At 33.5% G+C, this 22,353-nt stretch overlaps 1 protein-coding gene across 1 annotated transcript in view; it reads right to left on the bottom strand.

Annotated features, from left to right (window-relative positions):
• Positions 1–22,353, bottom strand: part of LOC113515192 (T-box transcription factor TBX3) — a 142,368-nt gene that overhangs the window by 25,369 nt on the left and 94,646 nt on the right. Inside the window, exon 5 of the mRNA XM_052895847.1 lies at positions 13,054–13,149. Coding sequence (XP_052751807.1) covers positions 13,054–13,149 — 96 coding nt within the window. The remainder of the gene's footprint in view (positions 1–13,053; positions 13,150–22,353) is intronic.

Below are 22,353 nucleotides of genomic sequence, written 5' to 3'. Positions count from 1 at the left end.
TAAGGTACATAATCATCTCACCCATTATTTCTCCACTGCTTAACATAGCCCTCACAGAGTGCTATAAGGAACGGTCCTGAGCTACCTGCATTCATTGACTCCCTGTAATGCATTTGAGGTATGCGAAATATATAACAATAAAATGTGAAAACAAATTTTATCATCGATATACAGTGGAAATCACTAATGCAGTTTACTATAACAAGCAAGAGATGGCGCCACGAGTCGGCGGGCGTTTCAATCATTTCGATACGGTCACAGATCATAAAGAAATTTATTATGATAGTCTTATTAATAGTTCCTTAATTAACAGTGATGTAAGGCTTTACTCATATAAATGTTATCTATATTTTAATACTGTTGAGGTATGATTCAGATAGCTGTCATGTCTATTTTAAGAATATCAATGCTACACGAAATACTTTAAGATTATTGTAAGAAAAAAGACAATAAAAAGTGCACATTGGAATTTGATATTTAAATTGATATTAGCGATTGGTTACAGTTTTCAGCAAACAATTGGTACAAGCTATTCACCGCTAGATGGCGTTTTGCACTCTGTAGTATAGGTACAAATTTTAGTGTTTGTAATTGCGATATGAACAGAATGAGTAAGATCCTTATGATAGCGATAAACGATTTAGTTTAATCAAGTATCGTAGACAGACAAGTATTTCACAATTTCTTTTTGAGTTCTTTAGAATAAATTATAACATAAAAAAAAAAATTATAAAATAACATGTATGTATTATTTAACCAAGTAGTTGTGTATTAAAATATGATTTGATTTTATTACTTTGTACTTGTTTGTTTTATATAATTACAATTCACGTATTGAAATATAAAGCTCAGTTAGTGTTTCAAATGGCATACCCATTGATGCTACTTAGTAACTATGTAGGCATTTAATATTTTAAATAGTTTATTTAAATAATAAAATATATACTTTAGTGATGTGACAATAGATGAAAGTTGCAATTTTTGATTTTGATTCGATGCATCCGATTGCATATTCCGAACGCATCGGCCCCGACGGGCGTCTCCCCATCCGTACGTTCGCGCCAAATGGCTAATTCGCGCGGTAAACATACGCGCCATAACTCATATCAACTAACTAACCAATACGACGGAGCCCTCACATATACAACTGTCCCGCTCCAACGAACTAGAGAAACCCAAGCCGACTATTTGTTTTTCCTTTTACTTCCTTTGAAATCTTATTTTGAATTTTATTCCGATAGGGGCGTGGATGCAGCGATGTTGCATATTCTTCTACTCGCTTTCTCGTATACAATTTCACCGGCGTCCCTGTCTCGCTTTTTGTAATTTTAATTCGCAGAACGGCATCGAAACGTGATTTGATTCTATAGAACTTTTTTATTGCGATGTTCGGAATTCGCTGAAGCAACGACAGGATTTCGGCAAAGCCATGGGTGCTTTCTGCAGTACCTATTGATTTAATTGCTAGTAAATGTTCATTACATAGAAGTAATATAAAGTATTTTCTTTTATTTGAAATAAGTAACATTTAAAAAATCTTGAAAAATGAAGAAAAATGTTTAGTCCAAAAACACAAAGATTATATAGTAGATAGCAGTATGTTTATGTAATATTGTTTTATAGTCATTGATTATATAGCTGTACCTAAATCTTGGATCAAAATAAAAAAAGTAACGTATGTTAAACAAGCTAATGTTAATTCTTGATATACCAGAGACTGATGTATCAAATTCCATATAAATTCGACTAGTCTAGTAGTAACAAATTTTGATTGAAAAATTTATTATCTAAATTAAACGTACAAATATCTTTACAAAAATTCGCCACATATATTTTATACATTGAAGTACTTACTGTCACACAATTACAGGTAAGTGCAGGAAGAATAAACCGAATAATGTATGGATAACCGATAAATAAATATGAAATGTGTCGCTAAAGCAGCTTCTCAGGGAAGTCGATCCACTAACCTACCTCACTTAACCGCGGTTAAGTGTAAAAGAATAAAACACCGTCGAAAAGTTTGCCTTAGCAGATTATGTTCAGAGGAGCCGCCGATGCATCAATATTTACTTGAAATGTTGACACGCAAACCGTCTTAACTGTGTGTCAACAAAAGGGTTCACTAATGCCCTTTTTTCTACAAAAAGCGAGGGCAAATATTGGGGCAAACGATAGCAGCGCCGCTGACTATTAGGGGCGAGTGGATGCACTATTTTTGACACCTATATTGTGTAGGGGTGCGTTAATTTTTTTTTTTTTCATTATTAGGAAAATATGAATAAAAAATAAATCTGCGTATATATGTTTAATGTAATAAATACTTGTCATTATATAGTTAAAAGAATATAATTAAATCTTAATAGTTCAGAAAAAAAGTCTTTTGTGGCAATATTTAATATGGGACAATATAATTTTCTCAATTGCAATAAGAATGTTAGAGAGCATATAATGTAATATACACACAAAAAATACGCACCATCTCTTCCTTTTTAAGTTGCTTAAAAAGGTAGATTGTTATCATACCTATAATAAAATTAATGGCAGACATTGGTGGTCCGGACGGCGAAAAAATCGTCGTAAAAAGCAAATCGAAATGAAATTTCATTTTGCAAAAAATTATGATGAATTACGTACTTAAGATTTAATTGGTAGACAATTAATGATTTAAGTACCGACACAGAGCCTAACCTTCTAAACAAACCGGTCAAAGTGTAGCCAACCGATTATGGACCGCCCGCATTCTAGATTTATTTTTATTTAGCAATGACTGGCAACACTGACTGATTAGCCAATGAGATTGAATAAGTGATCAATGAATTTGGCAATCAGCACTTAAGTGCATGATAGAATGAAACACATACACGTAAGTTGGTCGGCATGAAAAAATTATGAGTAAGGAACATATTACACTGTCATTTATAAATATGGTTTTTAAAGTGATCGATTTAGAGTACCGCTTCAAGTTTTGGTGTGGGTTCGTACACCGCACAATATTGGTATATTGTATAATTATTATTATAGTTCTGAGTGTTTGTTTGTAAGTGATTTTCTATTTTATACATACCTATTTGTTTTTATAAAAAATATTTCCGTATTTACACATATCAATTGTTTTTTTTTTTGATGGGTGGAAATGATATGGTAATCCCGCCTGCGCTAACGGGATACGCTGGCGGAGCACCAGTGAAGGGTGATAGATGAGAATGAAAACTGACCAGTTAGCCCATCATGATGAATTCATCAGGAATTAACCATGATAGTTTTCAGGGGGTACCACGAGGAGATCGACCTGGTTGGGTACATTGCTAGCAATGGGATTCTCAGTCTCCATAACTAGCAATCCCTTCCCCCCACATATCAATTGTTAGTAATATGGTCTAATAACCCCACAAATAGCAATTTACCCTATCAGGTCGACCTCCACGTGGTTATCCCTGGAAACCATTGCGGTTAATACATGTCGAATTGATTATGATGGGCCAACTGACCTGCATTCATCTCCATCTATTATCTCTTACTGGATAGCGGAGGCGGGGTTACCATTACATTTTCAACCATTAAAAAATATACCGTATAATCACGTCCGCAATATCGTATTATGACAAATGACACGTGATCATAAACGAAACACAAATGAGAAAAGAATCATTTGCAAAACTTAGTAACAATCATGGTTGCGCGCGAGTACGGGAGCGAATCCATTAGCGATTAACGAGCGATCGGGCGGGCACTAAATTAAAATAAATATTTGCCGGCAGCGCCTGAGCTTTCATGTACGCCGACACAGGTGCCGCTCGCTGCGTACTGTCGTGTACACAAGTTATGACTTACATTAGAACAATTTTGGTTTTAATTAAAACTGGTTGTCTGGTTCAAATTAGAATTAAATAAAATGATGTTTTTTTATCAATTTACATGTCCATTGCTGGTCTCACCAGTTTAATCTGTAATTCATCCAGATACGAAATAAATAAGGTAAAGTAAATCTTTATTAAAAAAAATTGTAAGAGAAATGGTAATTTCTTAGCTTTTACTCGCGACTTCATCTGTTTGATGACCCGGTAAATGAAAATATCCAGGATATGTATAAAAAAATCGTTTATATCCTTCCCAATCCCATATAGCGTACATACCTAATTTAATAGATTGGTTAAACTATTAGGCGCTATGAAGTAATATATAACATTTTGTCCCTATTTTAATGCGTCCTATAATTTACAAATAGTATCTAGTTGTTAATTGTAAAAAAGTAATTTGTAAAAAAATAAATTATTAAAAAAAATTGTCTTATATATAGTCAGTCAATAAGAATAATATTTAAAATATAAAGAAGTATAAGAAAAAAAATTAAAGTATAAGGCTATAAAAGTTGCCAATACGTAAGCAATAAAAATTATAACAATATGAAAGTGGAAAAAAAAGTAAAAAAGATTTTTTTTTCATTTGCAGCTCACTTCCCACTACAATTGTACAACCATAGAAACGCTCGATAAACTTTACAATAATATCGAAGTCCAAATTCGAATTATGGGCGATTGAGTTGTACTAAACGACAAAGCAGTGGCGGTCTCACTAGACAGTTGCAAGTTGCAAACTAGTTGCACTTGTACTTACATAAACATCGTCACGTATTGCCACACTGTCTGCATTCTAACTCGATCATTGTGTGTCGTCTATGGGCAAAGCCCAGGAATGCTCTACGTGCTTTGTTAATTAGGACTTACGCATTTATCTGGCCTGTGAAAAGGAACTTGTTTTAATTGCTAATGTCCAAACGAAAGTAGGTCACAAATTGGGTAATCTATCAATCTTTTCTTAATTAGGCAATCTTTTATTAAAGAAAAATATAAAAAAAGAAATTCAACAGCTTCGATGGTCACAAAATTAATGAGACCAATATGGGAGCAATCCCTATTGATTGCAAAAATACTGTAAAAATTGTGTCAGAATTGGTGACATAATTGGTGACATAATTGTATAACGTGATAAAATTTTCAAGACGAACTGAAACTCTTTTGAAAGTGGCTTAAACTATTCAAGACAAATAATATTTAAAAAAGAAAAGCTTAAATTCATTTAAAATAAGTTATACAGAGGAAGTTATTATATCTTTAGAGAACTAGATATATGCTATAGTATTAATAAAGAGATAGGTACTAATAGTCGATTTAATTTGTAAAATGAATTGAATGAAGCTGTGACAAAAGCTTATACAAAATGGTCTCAGCCACCTTAAAACCAATACCATATAAGTCTATGGTATGATTGATAATATGGGTATACATTTAGAAAGTCAGAGGCAACAGGAAACGGAAAGAAGCGAGTGATATGTTAGGAAAACAGACGGCAATCAAACAGTGTGTGCCCGTTAGGTAGGTAAGATTTTGGAGCACTTCTATGTAATCCGATAGGTGTCGATTATGTAAGTAATTGGACCAGTACAGAATCTGTTCATGAAGGGATTAAATAGTCGGTAAGAAAAGATCACCTATAGTAGATACTTTTTTTTTATTTATTGTCCGATATTTTTTTAATGGTTTCCTTGATAATCCCTTTAGTGGATGGGAAGAGGGAAGGGGTTAGTAATGAAGTTTAGTAGCCCCATTGCTAGCAATATACCTTCTAATTAGGTATATCTCCACGCAGTTCTCCTTAAACCATCGTGCCGTTAATTATTGTGGAATTCGTCATGGTGGGTCATCCTATAATCTCTTACTGCTGCCTATCAGCGTATTCCGATAGCGCAGGCGGGGTTATCATTCCATTTTTAGCCATTTAAAAAATCCTACCTGATCAGCGCCGCTGTGATAGTTTTGAGTTAATGTTAAACTTTTTGTGATTTAGTTTGGAAGCTTGAGAATTGCATAGAACATTATATGCTTATGTTTGCCTAAATCGTTATTTAGTCTAGTCGTTAAGCAAATATCTGTAAGAATTCCTGACAGAATAATTACATTTCTTTTTACATCTTTTCCAATCTCAGATCAAGTTGGTTAAGTATTTTAATGAATTATTCCAAAATTCAATCTAAATTGATACTACGTTGCATAAGATTGATGATCAAGAAGATTGTAATGATGAAGAAATTTTCTAAATTATTGACAGGGGGAAGGGGGGAATGAGGAGGTTAGTCCCCGTTCCTATCAATGCACCCGATCAGGTCGACTACCACACGGTCCCCTTTGGAAATTATCATGACTAATTTATCGTTGAATTCTTCATGATAGTCTAATTGACCTGCCTTTTCATCCTCACTTATCACCTCTTACTGGTACCCTGCTATTGTATACCGATAGCGCAGACAGGGTTACCATGCCATTTTCACACATTAAAAAAAATGTTGACAAACGTCAAACGAGCTACCTGATGAAATGTCGTAACCCTTGCCTATATATAACTTCACCACAGGTATCAAATGCTACCTATACTCTGCTAGAAATAGAAAATACAAGATGTTCTAGTTTAATATGGAATGAATAAAAAAATAATTTATTACGTATCAATTCATCCCCGTGATATGGTATATCAATTACGCATATAAGATTATATAAACTCTTAAGATCGAATCCATATGATTTTTTTATACTCGAACAGAATATTAAAAAAAAAAAATATCAAATAATCATTACATTTTATGACAAGTATTTAAAAAATTACACTTTCAATTAAAGCCGCTAAAGGCCAGCAAGATATATAAGTGATATTAATCTGTACATTTTATCTAAATACTAATGTGAGCTTCTATTTTCCACACAAAGGCTCTCACGCGCCCTTAAAAGCACCGCCTTAAAGTATAAAATATAAAATACCGGAGCACACTTATCAACTTCATTACCAGAGATACGCATATATACGCAAACAAGCCGCATTATAAATACTAAAACAGTCGAATGAAGGTATAAAACTATAAAAACCTTTTATCTCGGCCGCTCTTAACATCATAGCTCAAGTATAAAATCGACGGAGCTTTATTCTAGCCAGTGTATAGTAAACCCTCGTTGAAACGATTCGACATGCTGAGAGAGATCTATTCTAATGGTTTTTAATAGTTTTAATGTGATTTATAATTGCTGTAGGTGGCGCCACTGTCGTTCATAAATGCGCGCCTGTTCCACATTTTAAATCTGATGCATGTAAAGAGTTATATGAAGAAGGATGTGCGCGCGGATTATTAAGACCATACGTTGAAAGCAGGCATTAATTCATAGTACAAGCGCCGATTAATTTGTGAATAGATGGCAGCGTGTAATTGTATTTATTCTTTGTGTACTATTATGTACCATGGTATTTATTTATTTGCTTGATTTTAAAATTTCCTGTGACTCCGTCTATGCAGAATTTGAATGCATTTGAAGACTTTTAAGGGTTAGACGAAAAACTGAAAAATTATGATTTCGTCACATCTCTTTGTTATTATATTGTGATAGTACTTGCAGCGAAATAATATAACGATTATTTAATCTATGCTCATAGCAACAAAAGTTAACTCTTAATTAAATTTTAAGGAAATGTTGAATTGAAGAAAATCATAAAATAATTTTTTTTACAGGGCCATTTTTAAGTTATGAGTCCCGGCTTTTTTATATATAGTTTTGTAAATGTAAGTTATAAGAATTCAATTCTACTCTCGTTTTATAAATCTATCTAAATAAAATGAATTAATTATCTGAGTTTAAAGTAAACATTAAAAATATCAATGAATACTCACAGAAACCAGATAATATACGGATCACCGAACCAAACAAGTTTCTCGTTAAAAACAATAAAAGATTTTAATCATTACAATTAACCACCTAAACTATACCTACCACAGATAAAACAAAAGCAAAGTGCCTTACAATAAAAGAACTTTGTGAAACACATTATTTATACAGGTTATAAAAACTACCTCCATAAAATTATATGATCAATGGATCAACGCCACCTGCCGGCGTTGACGCGTAACTATGTGCTAGCGCGGGCGCCGCTGACTCAATACGTAATTATCATACGAGGGAACTTCACTATCAAGAATTGGATATTGTTATTTTTTTTATTAGCCGTGTCTTTGGCTTCGTCTATGATAGTTAATTTGAAAAAACATATTGTGATTAGTTTAATACTCTAAATAATCTGATCATTTAATAAACGAGTTTCTGAATTAATAATAATGTTGGAAATGTGTACATTATAGTAAATAATAATGCATTGTATAACTAAACAAATTTACACCATAAGGGTTCCTTTGTACCATCTAGTACAGAACCCTAAAAACATATAATTGCAGTATCATACTTATACTACACGTAAATATAATATGTAAGTACGACGATGGCTATGTTGCCTACAACGATAAAAATGCAGGCGAATTAAACTTAAAAAAAAAAATATACAATTTTAATTACAAATAATTACAAATTACATATATTAGCAAACCACCCGTCTTCATTAGGTTTTTTTAAATACAAAAAAAAACCTGTTGCTCGCTGACAATGTAGCATTACAAGCCTCTTTCATCATCATCATCATCATATCAGCCTTTATCCACTGCTGAACATAAACCTCTCTATTTAGGGGTTTAGTCAATAGTTGCCACGCTTGGCAGGTGGTTTAGCAACTACAGTTAGGCTTTAGAGATGTTTCAAGAGGGACGCTGCTGCCTATCCCTCGCCTTCTCTTAGTCGCCTCTTACGTCACCCTCGGGAAAGGAAGGGGTGGCTTATTCTATGCCGGGACCTACATATAATAGAATTTCGGACGGACGGAGAAAAAGACCGGCATAGAATAGAATTCCTCTTTTGAATTAAGAATCTCTTTTTTAAAATTGGCTAAAAATTCAATTATATGGGCTAGATACATACCATTTTAATGCCATTAATAATATACAAAATCTATGTAAATACTTTTTTTTTTAACACGAAAAAAGGGAATAAAAAAACATAATGCGTAGGGTGAAATTCAGCAAATCCCATGGGTTATCATCGATATGAGTTGGGGAGGGAGACGAGTAATTGATTGACTGAGTGATTGATGAGCTTACGTTCAAAGGTAGGTATTATACTTACTTAGTTGTTATGTACTCCTTGTACTTTTTAGTTCATGTTACATTATTATTTAGTTACATAGTAAACTAAATCTTCAGACTAATTTAGTTACTAAATTACAACGTAATCTTTGTAAAAAAAAGTAAAAAAATAAATTGTACTTGAATAAATTTCCTTTTACGGTAACCTCGACTTTTCATGTTTTTTTAAATACAATGAGAAAACAGCCATAAAAATAGAATCATCAAAATAAATATCACATAGGTAACATAATAGAATTATTCACAAAAGAACGAGTTCTCCTCTTTTATAAATATGGCAAATAAATAAAAAGCACTGTCATCTTGATCATCACAATCAGCCGTTAACTGTCCACTGCTGAACATAAGCCTCCCCCATATCCCCCACATCCCATGTTGGATTGGCAACTATAGTTAGGATTTGGTGATGTTATAAGATGACATCCCTCGACCATTAATTTCTCTTAGTTCCCTTTTACAACACCCACGGCTAAGGAAGAGATGGAATGAATACACAGTACATATTTGGTCTCGGCATAGAATGGAACACCAATCTGTATATATGAGAGGGGGGAAAGGAATTGTTAGCAATGGAGTTTGACGGCCCCATTGCTAGCAATATGCCTTATTAGGTCGACCTCCACGTGGTTCCCCTGGAAACCATCGTGAACAATTCTTGTTGAATTCGTCACGATGAGCTAACTGACCTGCTTCATCCTCACCTATCATCCTTCACTGGTGCCCCGCCGGTGTATACCGATAGCGCGGGTGAGGTAACCATTCCATTATCATCCATTAAAAAAAAATCTGTATATATGTACTGTAATATATGTACGTTATACTGATATTATTAGAAAATACTCGTTCTCATCTACTGTGTATATGTACGATATAAAATAAATAACAAAGCAGTTGTTTAAACGATTCCGAACAACATCTATCTCATAAACGAGCTGTCCTTTATAATTGTATCTATCCGGTACACATGTCAAAATAGAACTAGCTAAACAAACAGACGCGCCATCAGTCCGACTACAGCGTCAGCTGCCAACGACAATATAACTATTTATTACCTTAATTAACAACAAACGCCTGTTAGTTTTGTCAAGAACAAACCCCTAATCATATTGCAATTAAGCTCTTTTTTACGCCAATTCACCAAAAGTCCATTTCTAATACATCATCTATAACGAGCTTCATTGGCGCACATTTGAAAAATGATCCTACATGTAAAGCAATTAGGTGTCAATTCGTTTGATGGTGTCAGTTAACAAATATTTGAGTTTGTAAGGTGTTTTTCTTCCATATAATTAGGGAACAGACACCTTCGTTGATGGTTGGCGCCTAAGGCTGATCAGGTTTAGTGCCTTGACCGATTTGAAATTGAGATTTAATAATGTCGGATCGTACGGTGGGAATCATTAGGCGCATATTTTTGAGTCGATAAGTATTAGAGTTATTCTGTGATTGAAAAATACGTGTATGTTTGCTTCATTAAGAAGGCTTTACTAGTAGTTAGTGCTTCGTAGTGGCTATATTTGGATAAATTTATTGCTAAAGTCACAGGCTGAATTCCGAATTTCATTTTCTCATTATTTTTTTATGCAACTCAGAATGGCAAACGAAATGACGGGCCAGTTGATGGAAAGTGGTAACAGTCACTTATAGACATGAACAGCCAGCCCCTTGGACATCACAGAGTATACTGTGTCGCCCCCATGTGTTACCATTCTTAAGGACTTAGGGGTTTAACCTCTGTACCTAGTAATTTTAATGCCATATCCTACGCCTCAAATCGAAACACAGACATTTTGTATTGCTGTGTTTCGATATGCTTCACAACTGCTTCACAGCAGAAAAAAAAAAGAAACACGAGTGCTGGAAATGGAATTCATTGGTTCTTTAGTTAATTATCATTTTATAAATAAACCCTGTGACTAAGTGATGTAATCAGTATGAAAGTTTAAAAAAAAAATCATATTTACACCTCATGCTTCTTGGGGAAATTAATGGTTATATTAACCTGAAACCTGTAAGCCTTTTTAAATAATTTCTGTCTACTATTTTTTTCTTTAGACACTGGGAAATTTATTAATTGCAAATGGATAATATACCAAGATAATTTAATAGTAATTTTGTCATTGAAAAAATTTTAAATGGACGAGATTTGAACTAGTAAGCATTGGATATGAGCAGTGGTCCTGGTATGGCATAATGTAGTCGGTCTGCTAATAAAACTATGAACTACATAGTTAAAGTCTAAATAAAGAATTTGTATATCGTGTCCTGTTTAAGGGTTTTGTTTATCAGAGGTTGATTTTTAACTCACAAACTAAAGACTTCAAGTTGTAAAGAGAAATATATTAATTCAATATATAGAGATACGAGCTAAGTGAATATTAAAAAATAATTTTAAAAACAAAACAAAGAAGCTCCTTTGTCTTCTGATAAAATTTAGTAATGAATAATTTTATTATTTTGTCTGTTAAACACTTCATTTTAAATTAATTTTAGGTTACTCTACTAACCGAAATTTGTTCAGCATAAACAATAATATATGCATTAGAAAATATTAATTATTACCCAATTAAAAGATTAACACTCCCGAAATTAATTAGTGCAACACCACTGCAACACTACGAATTAGAAACTTTTTAATTTTTATATTAGGTAGAGCAAAGGAACCAGCGATTCGTGTCATGTTAATTACTTTTGACTTTGCTTCATTAATATGTATGTTAAAATAATTAATTTTTGATTAATAAATCAAAATTATTGAATTTTACAACGGAACATTTTTCACTTTTTTTTGTGAGTTCATGAATGTAATTAACAATAATTATAACAATAACAATTTACCTGTAAAAAAAACTAAAGTTTTTTTTTTGTAATATATGTATATACATTGTAATATTGACTACTATTTTTGAAAATTGTATATTTATACGTTGTTAATTGAAAACTGCAAGATTGACCTCGCACAATGCAAATCTTTTTGTTTTATGCGAGTATAGATTTTCATGATGATACCTATGTGTTCGTATTTTCTAATTCTAAGCCTTTTTTTATTGTTTATAGGTAACAAGAACGATATATTACAAGTAACAGTAGGTTACAAGTATTTAAATACTATTGTAGTATCTATATATACTTGAAAGCTGTGCTTAATCTGTGTTGTATGCCCAGTAATATCTGTTTATTTTTTTTTACAAAAATATATGACCATTGCATAGTAAAAAATATAAATAAAAGATGTTTACATAAATAAATAAATAAATACTTGAAGAATGTGATATTATATTGAAATGTAACGTAAGATTATACTTTTCAATTTTACAATACTTCAAAAATACCCTCCACATTTTTTTTTAAATATCAACAATACAGTGTTTGTACCCACATTGTTACCCTCCAAAGAAAATTATACGGCTGAGTAACCTTTCGTTTACGGACGTATCCAGTAGGTAGGCAGTAAAATAAAAAAAAAAAAGTATAATAGACGAGGCTCGATCATAAATAATAGAATCATTAACATCTGCCGCTATGATTTGGACCATCAATTTTTTTGGTCATCGAAAAAGTTGTACCACAATTCTTGACTCGAGGCTAGTTAGGGGCGTAGCCGGAAAAAGACGTGTTTTGACGGTTACACCATTTCTATTATTTTTAATTTCCTTGTTCGTTATTAATAATTCATACAGTTAGATCGAATTATTTGGCTATCTATATTTGATTGTTGTCGATTTGGGCTGTATGAATTAAGTTCCTTTGCATTTTATGTCGCGAAAATTGGAGGATTTTTTATAACAAGTATCTAACTAAATAATAAGTCCATTTTAATTTACCTATTTGTTATTAATAATTCACATTACAGAAACGACTATCTAAAATAGGTTGTATCAATTTGAGCTGTATGAATTAAATGCTTTTGTCTTAACGTATCGTAAATTTGTGCACTTTCCTTTTGATTAAAAAAAAAAATAAAATAAAAATAAAAGTCTACTAACCAAATGATCAGAGTTGGGATCTCTGGGTGCACTAGGGGCTGGGTTGGGCCACAGCAACTTTGACAACATCCGTTGACTTTGGCTATAGATGAGCTCCTACGAAGGAGAGAAAAACGTACTTTAGTAAAGAATACTGGAATGTTACGCCTGATATTGGCTGAAACATTTATATTGAGCTTGTACTCGTATTTGCGATTATTCTCGAATGTGGAGCTGACAAAGTGCTGTCTTTATCTATTACTAACTATATGATTTTTTATTACTGTTATTATAGCATTCTAATAAGAATTGTGAAAATTTTATTGATACTGAATATGCAAGTTAGTTGAATGAGTGAGATTATTAATAATAATAACACGTTTTTACGAGTTCTGCGCTCGCGCCTCCGGCTTGGTATGAGTTAATGTTGGTTACATTGTTCGTCAACATTTGGTTCAAGTTTAATTAAAATTTAAATAAAACCTATTCAAAAAATAATCTATTGTTGCTTGTATTATATTCTTATATAAATCTTCATAAAATAAGCACTTAGAAGCACATTCGTAAAAAGTAATAGCAACATTGTTAAAATATAGAACATAAAAATGCCAAAATCAAGATTAAGCAGATATTAGCAAATATATTAAATTAAAACATACTATAAGCAATAAAGAATACATTAGTATAGGAAAAGAAAATACAAATAACATTTAAAATGAAAATACTAAATTTTAAAGTTCTATGCAACAAAAGTGTATAATATTTCAAAGAGAATGTAGTTGATGAACCGAGTGTTGTCCACTCCTGACCAGCAAAAAGTATAACGAGACCATAATAATAGGTTGAGCAAAGTTCTCGCCTGTAAAACAAACAGAGTCGACAGAGCAGCCAGACTCAGAGAGTGCTAAATTACTTTAATAACGCTCGGGTCGCTTTGGTCCCAAGTTTTAACGTTTCGACGAGACTTGCAACCTTTTGATTTATCGTACACGTAGCGTTTTAGTATTGCTGTCATTAAGTTTTGTTTGAGTATTCTCGTGTTTTATGGTTATATGTCAGAAATGTAGAGCTTGTGGGATTTGTAGACACTTGGTAAATTTAAATTGATTTTTTATTTCAAATGTGAACACATAAGAGGATTGAAAAACATTAAATTAGCTGTAGTTAAGGTCCTGACTCTTGATATTATGAATTAAATAATTATATTATGAGTATATGAGAGATATAGTAATAATAATTTGTTCGTAAAAAATACAATTATACAGATATTATATAGAGTTACGTTTATGACTCACATATTTGCAGTTTCTGTTTCTAATAAACTGATCTATGTAGCTGGGGGGAGGGAAGTGGGCTGCATGATATTACATGTAAATCATCAATGATCGATATAAATCTTATATAATACAGCTGTCCTAAAACATCCTCATAGTCAGATCTAGTTATCGAACGTAACTATACTTATGCTTGGTCTTCTATAATTAATATATATATTTTTTATTATGTTTTATTAGATTTATAAGTCGCTGTCTTATTTAATATGTAACTGAATTTTAACGTTTAAATCGAGATGTTTTTATTTTGGATCCGTTCATTGTACTGTATTTAAAAAAAATGTGGAAAACACAAGGATTATCAGAAAAATACGAAAAAAAAAATCCGTTAAATAATAGTTAAATTGGCACAATATTTATATATAATATTTTTGTTTATTTTTACAATTGTTACTTCATATGCCACTATTTACGTGCCATGTAAATTATAAAAATGGGAATATAAAAGCAATGCAAAATTTGTAAATTATTGGATAAACGATAGATAAAATAATTTCAGATTCACCATTCAAAAATATCGTTGAGTTGAGAATTTCAAATAATTGACAATTATTACACAATCAGGATCTCATGTGTGTGTGTGTGTGTGAAAGTTATTTACGGATTTTCACGCGTCATTTCCTCAATTAATGTCAATATTCCACCGTATTCGACTTTGTGTTGCAAGTATTGAATTCGAAATTAATTTTGTGCCGGAAAACAAATCAAAATTGTAAGAAAAAAATATTTTTATTTGAATATTTTATATTAATATTTTAATTCGTGATTTGTATTTTTTGTATACTTATATAAGTAGATATATTGTAGTTCCTTACGTTTCTGAAATATTTTAAAATAAATTTGCTTCTATTCTATAGTTAGTGACTCCTGACTGTCTTATTATCGTAATTGATTATCTATCAACTATCAAAGATTGCATAGACTTATTCATATAAATTGAGCACGGCGTTTACATTACATTTAAATTTAATTACTGATATTCACTGTTCCGTACGCCGAGACATTCCATCACAAGAAATTGAAAAACAGGGCCAGCTCCACTCCCCTTAGTCTTAGAGACGTTCTAACTTAATGCTACGACATCAGAATTTAATTTACAACTCGGTAAGCAGTATTTATGGGAGATTGCCCGCCGCACTCCCGTCGTAATACCCACTTACAGCGCTCTAGACCAGTGAAACCACAGGCTTGCCATAAATTCCGTAATTTTCTCTGAAACCACCTAGTTTGCAGCCACCCATTGTCGAAAGCGTTCCAACGTGAATAGTTGACAAATATTACTTGTTCTACGCTGAACGGAACGTACAATTACTCAAGATGAAATAACACGTCGAAGACTTAATCAGCCAGATCGCTACAGGACGTGGTCTGCTGGAGAGCTGTAATTAGAGACCAGTAATTGTACAAAATATGAATGGCCAGGCGCGGCGCCTGCGCGGCCGGCACGCCTCGACGACGCCGGAGGGCGGACCGAAACTCCCATAAAATCGGACCCCAATTCAGATATTCTAAATATGGACACGACGCAACAAAATAATGCGAAATTATTCGTGACCCTTCATCAGATCGCTTCATCGTACGCCTTTTTTGCAGACTAATTCAGGACTTAACATGACATCTAGTTGAGGTATCTACGACTCTGTCCAGAGTTACTAGCTAATAAAGGCAAACTGATGACGTATATGGGTAGGCCGCTGCGGCGACGAGACGCCGACAGAGCAAAAGATCAACGCTAATTAACCGCCATAAAACCGAATATCGTTCTCATACCATCGTTACCTTTCACCGCGGGCCGACAACAAATTCTATTCGAGACGATGAAAAAACGAGAATTACCGCACATACACGAGCCCACCTTACGACGCTCGTAATAGATTAATGATATAGCCTGCGAGGTCTGTATTTAAACGAAAATCCTTATAGGAAAGGGATCGCGGTGTCGGTGTGCTGTGCGTCTGCGCAGGCCGCGTGAGGTGGCCGCGCGGCCGGCAATGATGCGCGGCGGCAGCCACCCGCGCGTGTTCGACAAGGACGCGCCTCTATAGAAGATAGAGAGGGCAGTATAATCGATAGAGGCGCCACCGGTTCGCCGCGGGGCGGCGCCCGCGTCGACCCCACACAACACATCTTATTGAGAAATTCTCGAGATGATGCATAATTCTCGTTTTGGTTTCCTGTGTAGTGATTTTACTCCCTGTTAACAATATTACCAATTCGGTGACCGGACCGCAGACGCATATTTTATCCAAAACATGGTCCGTTTGCGAAGTCGAGCATTGTATTCGATGAATATTCGAGTGATTTATTCGTATCTTCATTGGGTATGGAGTTGATAAGAAGTCCGAACAAAATTTTGCATTTCGAGATTTAACCCTAAATGTAGGTATGTTTCTAAATATTAATTTACATATTTTTAAATCTAAGAATTCCTGTTTCATCATACTAATAATAATGAAAATATTTACATATATAATTCAATAAACACACTTAAAAAAAAATTTAACATGCTGCATGTAAAAACTTTTTAAAGGGGATTGCCTACGAATTTTAATGAGATGTGCTGTAGCAATATATTAGAATACAATTTAAAGTAGGTTTCAAACTATTTAAATAAAGGAGTCCATCTATTTCACCTTAACATACCCCGCGGAAAGCTGTTAAAACAGCAATCACGTCTTATCAGACAGTTATGCTAATAAGACATGCTAATTCCCAAAATCAACAAGCGATGAACAAAACAAAACGATCGAAGCCAAAAAAGGGATAAAACGATGAGCAGACGGGCGCCAGGGCCTATTACGAGCCACAGTGGCCCTCTACAGGGTTGCCAGGTGACTGGTGATGTGTAGACTGACCGGTATTTGATTGGATTGCACCAATAAAATATATTATGTCAAAAAATTTCGTGTTGGTGTAATGCCATTACAAACTGTTGACGACCTCGGAAATTTTGAAATGTTCAATGTGAAAAAGAAAGTAAAGTGAAAAGTTATAGTTTTCTTTACTTCTTATAATAATTAATATAATAAGGATATTAAGACGGAGTATGCTAAAATGTCAACAGGCAAGTTGACTTTGTTTGAATAAGAAAATGAAAAACTTAAATTAAATTTTCTAATTACATTTAGTCAAAATAGACAGAACCACAATTAAAATATAGGTCAATACACCTATTTAAAATATTCAAAAGACTGTTAATACATTGCAAACTTGCAATGATATTTTATCACTAATACTTGTAACTTTGGATTTTATTAGCCTAAAATGCAATTTTTATTATGTGGCAACCCTGTTCCTAAGCCCCGCGAGTTTGGCGGACATAGCGATGCGCGGAACGCAGGCAGTTCTAGCTAGAATTTTTTACACGGTCTACATTGTACTTTGGTATTTTTGCAATGAATTTCTTAGAAATCTGTAACACTGTAACAATAAAGTTCGGGAGTGTCCGACGAAACCTTTATTATATAATAAAGTCGCCATTTTCACATGTTTCAGCAATTCATAGTCTGAATACATAGTTAACATAGGTTAACCCAACTAATGCAGTTAAAAACGATCTTCAAGCGTCATTATGATATTTAAGGTAAGATTGAAATTCTGAGTCAATTTATGAGATCATCACATAAGAGCCTTCGTTTTCCGTTGGTTACTGAATTTCAAACGACGTGGTCAAGTCATTATCACTTCAGCTTATTAAAGCTTTTTACTTTTTTCAGACTGTGTCCCGTCTATCGATCTATAATCTAAGAGCACCCTGGAACTCCTCATACAACTCTTGGATAAATGAAAGACTAGATAATCAGCATTAAAAATCAGGATACTAATAGTTATAACACAGGCGCATTTCGAGTATCCACATAAAAATGTTTCTCTAAATAAGGCTTGTTTGCATTTCTTTAAAAACAAACCTCCGAATTTGTTTAATGCAACTGGTCGCTATCGATAGAGTATGATAAAATCAAAGTACCTCTAAAGCGTTACTACCATTGGTTTTCCAACCGCTTCAAAAAGCTCTGCTAAACCAGGTGAATCACCAAAATTCGTCTCAGTTAGCTTACTTATCTATATAGATATTTTGAACAGAGACATAGTTGTAATTGTAAAAATGAATGTTCATTTTTACAATTACAATATTATGTTGATACTTTTATGTGGTTGCATAGATTTATTGTCCTATTTTGTTAATACAAGGGCAGTGCCGACCTAAATAACGTAGTGATAGATTTCTCTAGATGAAATCTTAGTGCTGCACCGGTCACTCGAATTCTGTAGGCAACGGGGCGTGACCGACGCCCCGTGACGTCACAACGACGGACCAATCGCATCGCGGGAAGCTAATCTCATTGTCACCCCACAAGCACCGATAGATCGTCTATACTCTATTCCAATTCGGTCACCCCTTGTCTATGGTAATTGAGGTAGGGAAAGTGAGGTGGCGCAGACTCATAGACGTAGATGGCGTTAGACGAAGCAACTAACTCAATTTATATGAAAACTAACTTATTATGTAGTAAACTAGTTGTTACAGTAGTTGTCTATAGATTGCTAACTCGCTTCCGTACAGAAGTTTTACCTTTTAGAAAACACTATCTGTAAAGTGGTTTTTGATAATTTTCTAAATGATTTTTACATACTATGTAATGTACCTGTTAACAGGTATTCAGAATAAAATTTTATAGCAATAAATAAGGATTTACTGAGCTAGGTTAAAAAATTTACTCAAACTAGGTACATATATCCAGATATGACAATGAAACAGTGATGATTATGATGACAGTGATAGAGATTTTGTACAAAAAAATCTGTAAATTACTAAGTAGGAATTTAATAAAATATGATTTGTTGACATACTTAGAATCTAATGCCTATTAATTGTATTTTTTTGTACGGAACTCCGTTTGTTGCACCTACATTAAACCAAAGATATTTAGTAATGTAACTGATTTGAGCATTTCACGTTGGGATATTTTTTTACCAGAAGGCATCAAATGTGATATAGTATAGGTTTTCCTTTCTTTACTCTTTATTATATACAAAAGGCAATCAAAAATAAATAAAAAAATAATCTAAATGTAATTATGTCCAATAAATTACCCGTAAATAATAAATTTTACTTTAAAAGTTCGTTTTAAATATAGTCAATAAGAATAATGCTGGCATAATTACTTATATTTATTTAGGTAATTATAGTTTGGCGACCTTCCACTAGATGGAGCGACCGCTTCAAATGCATTGTAGGAAGTCGGGTGGCTCGGGATCGTTCTTTATGGTAATCTACAGGGGAGGCCTATGTTCAGCAGTGGACAAATAATGACTGATATGATGCAGATGATGTCGAAGAATGATGATATGAATACACAAATATAATAATCAAACACACATAGGGACAACAAGATGTTTTCTAGACACATTCGATTTAAATATTTGAATTTAGAACGTGAAAATAAGAAAAATTAAAACAAATTCAAAAAGATACTGTATTTATACTTTTCTTATCAGTTAAGAGTTTCCTCTTGTCGGTGCAACTAATTCATGTATCTTCTTCCAGCCAGCTCTATCTCAGGCCAAATCCTTGACCTCCCTATACGACATGATACCTAGTGTTTCTTTTATCTGTCCCGTGTTTATACTGCTGAACAAAAATAAATAAAGTTTGGTACACGCATGGATCATATTCTAGATTAAGATATAGGACATTCTTATGTTAAATCAAGAGAAGGCGCGAGACAGTCCTAATGTCAAATAAAGTGCACTCAATGCGAAATTTCATGTGAGATTGGCTGACTGTACTAAAAATTATTATTACCTCTAGTTTATGACCCCAATTATACTTGAAGGTCTATGATATATTTTACAGGTAATAAAACAAAAATCATCCGTAAATGAGCCCTATGTGTATGTGCAATAAGGGAAATTATGGATTGTGTGGAGGCAAGTGTAAGATTGTAAAGGCAAATCAGAACTAGGGTGACAGAAGTAGGGTGGTGCACAATAGCGGACTGGGATTAGTTGCACTGCAGTACGTGTGTAAGGGGTTTAAGTTATTACGTCACGCCTGCAATGGCCGCTGGGTTATTACTAATATTTTAAATAATATGTTATATTTTATAATATGAAAGCGTTGAAATATTATTTAGGAACTGTTAGTTTATTTGTGTAGAAAATTGTATACATCGTCGTGAGGGGTGGTATGTATTGTAATTTTTGGGCGGGTACTTTTTGTATTAATTTTATTTTAGAGATTAGAAATAACAAAACGGAATCCACAATAGCCATTTCTAAAATTGATGTCTGTAGAAAATGGTGAAGGAATTTTAGCGAAATTTTATTAATTTAAAATTGGTGTCCTACGTTTTATCAGAAATGGTCAAGTAAATCTTGAGATAATATGTTTGAGTAGCTAGATTTTGTGAATGAATAAGGTGGCCTAAAAACTCTTGACGTCAGAGGGCGTAGCTGTCACAGGAGTACTACTAGTAGATGATTGAGTAAGACATCGAAATATTTTTATAAACTTTCGGATTTATAGCATAAGTTAGTATTTACTTATCTACTATCATCAATTACTTAATTAGTTTTTTATTCTCAGAAAGAAAGAGGTGATTAGTGGAACAAAACGTAACGCATTAATGTAAGAAAAGGGAAACTTTAAACAAACTTTATACTAGGCCGTCTGGTTAACATAGTATATTGATAGCCTAATCATTATCATCATATCAACCGTTAAGTGTCTACTGCTAAAAATTGGCCTCCCCTTGGGGGATTTTGCCAGTACTTGCCACGCTTGGTTGGCGGGTTGGCTTCTCTTATCTGTTAAAAACTCATAATTAAGCATCAATTATGAATAATGTCTTATTATTCTATTGATGAGTATTTAAAAGATAATAAGATCAAGAAGGGTCAAAAAGTCCCATTGCTAGCAATATACCCTATCAGGTCGAAATCCACGCGGTTTCCCCTGGAAACTATCGTATTTAATTATTGTTAAATTCGTCACGAGGGGCCAACTGACCTGCTTTCATCGGCGGCAAGGGATTGTTAGTAATGCGGACTACCAATCCCATTGCTAGCAATACCTATACTCTGTCAGATCGACTTCTACGTGGTTCCCCCTGGAAACCATAGTGCTGAATTGCAGATATATATATCACGATAGGCTAACTGTCCTGCTTTTTCAATGTCACCTATCATCCCTCACTGGTGCCTCGCCAGCATATACCGTTAGAGCTGGCGGGGTTACCATTGCATTATCATCCATTAAAAAAAAATAATTTTAGGAGTTAATATTTCATTAGCCTTCTATAAAAAAAAAAATAACCTATTGCGGTAAATTGAGAAAGAATCGTAATTTATTACGAGCCGAACTATTTAAAGGCCGCTACCAATAAAACAAACAGGGGATGTCCACAACATACCATTATCTCCATCTGTCGTCGCTCGTAAATCGTCTATCGGTGGGTGCTAATCTGAAAGCGTTCTCGGGAGCGCCTCAATTAACTTTAAAACGTGTTCAAAGTCCAGCAATTAGATAGATAAGCACTCTCTTCTGGTGGTCCCGATACGGATGCTTTATTTTGATGGACGAATTTGTTATGTGATTCCACATGTATGGTAACAGTTATTTATTAGATAAAATTTTCAATAATTCAAATAGATTAAGTTTTATTGACAATCGAATATGTAAGTATCATATATATAAAATTCTCGTGTCACGGTGTTTGTTACCAAACTCCTCCGAAACGGCTTTACCGATTTTTATGAAATTTTGTGTGCATATTGGGTAGGTCTGAGAATCGGCCAACATCTATTTTTCATACCCCTCAATGATAAGGGTAACCCTCCCCAAAAAAATTATTTTTTATTTTTTGACAAATTTTTCCATTTTTATTTTATTATGATTAGGCATTGAAAAATACATACAACCTCAAATTTTCACCGTTTTACGATCAGCTCCTGTTTTTTAATCACGATTTTTATATGCTGCAAT

This window comes from Galleria mellonella, unplaced genomic scaffold, assembly GCF_026898425.1.
Source record: "Galleria mellonella isolate WM207_F2 unplaced genomic scaffold, CSIRO_AGI_GalMel_v1 utg312, whole genome shotgun sequence".
Taxonomy (NCBI): Eukaryota; Metazoa; Arthropoda; class Insecta; order Lepidoptera; family Pyralidae; genus Galleria; species Galleria mellonella.
Note: the sequence above shows the minus strand (reverse complement) of the source record. Positions and strands in the feature narration are given on the sequence as shown.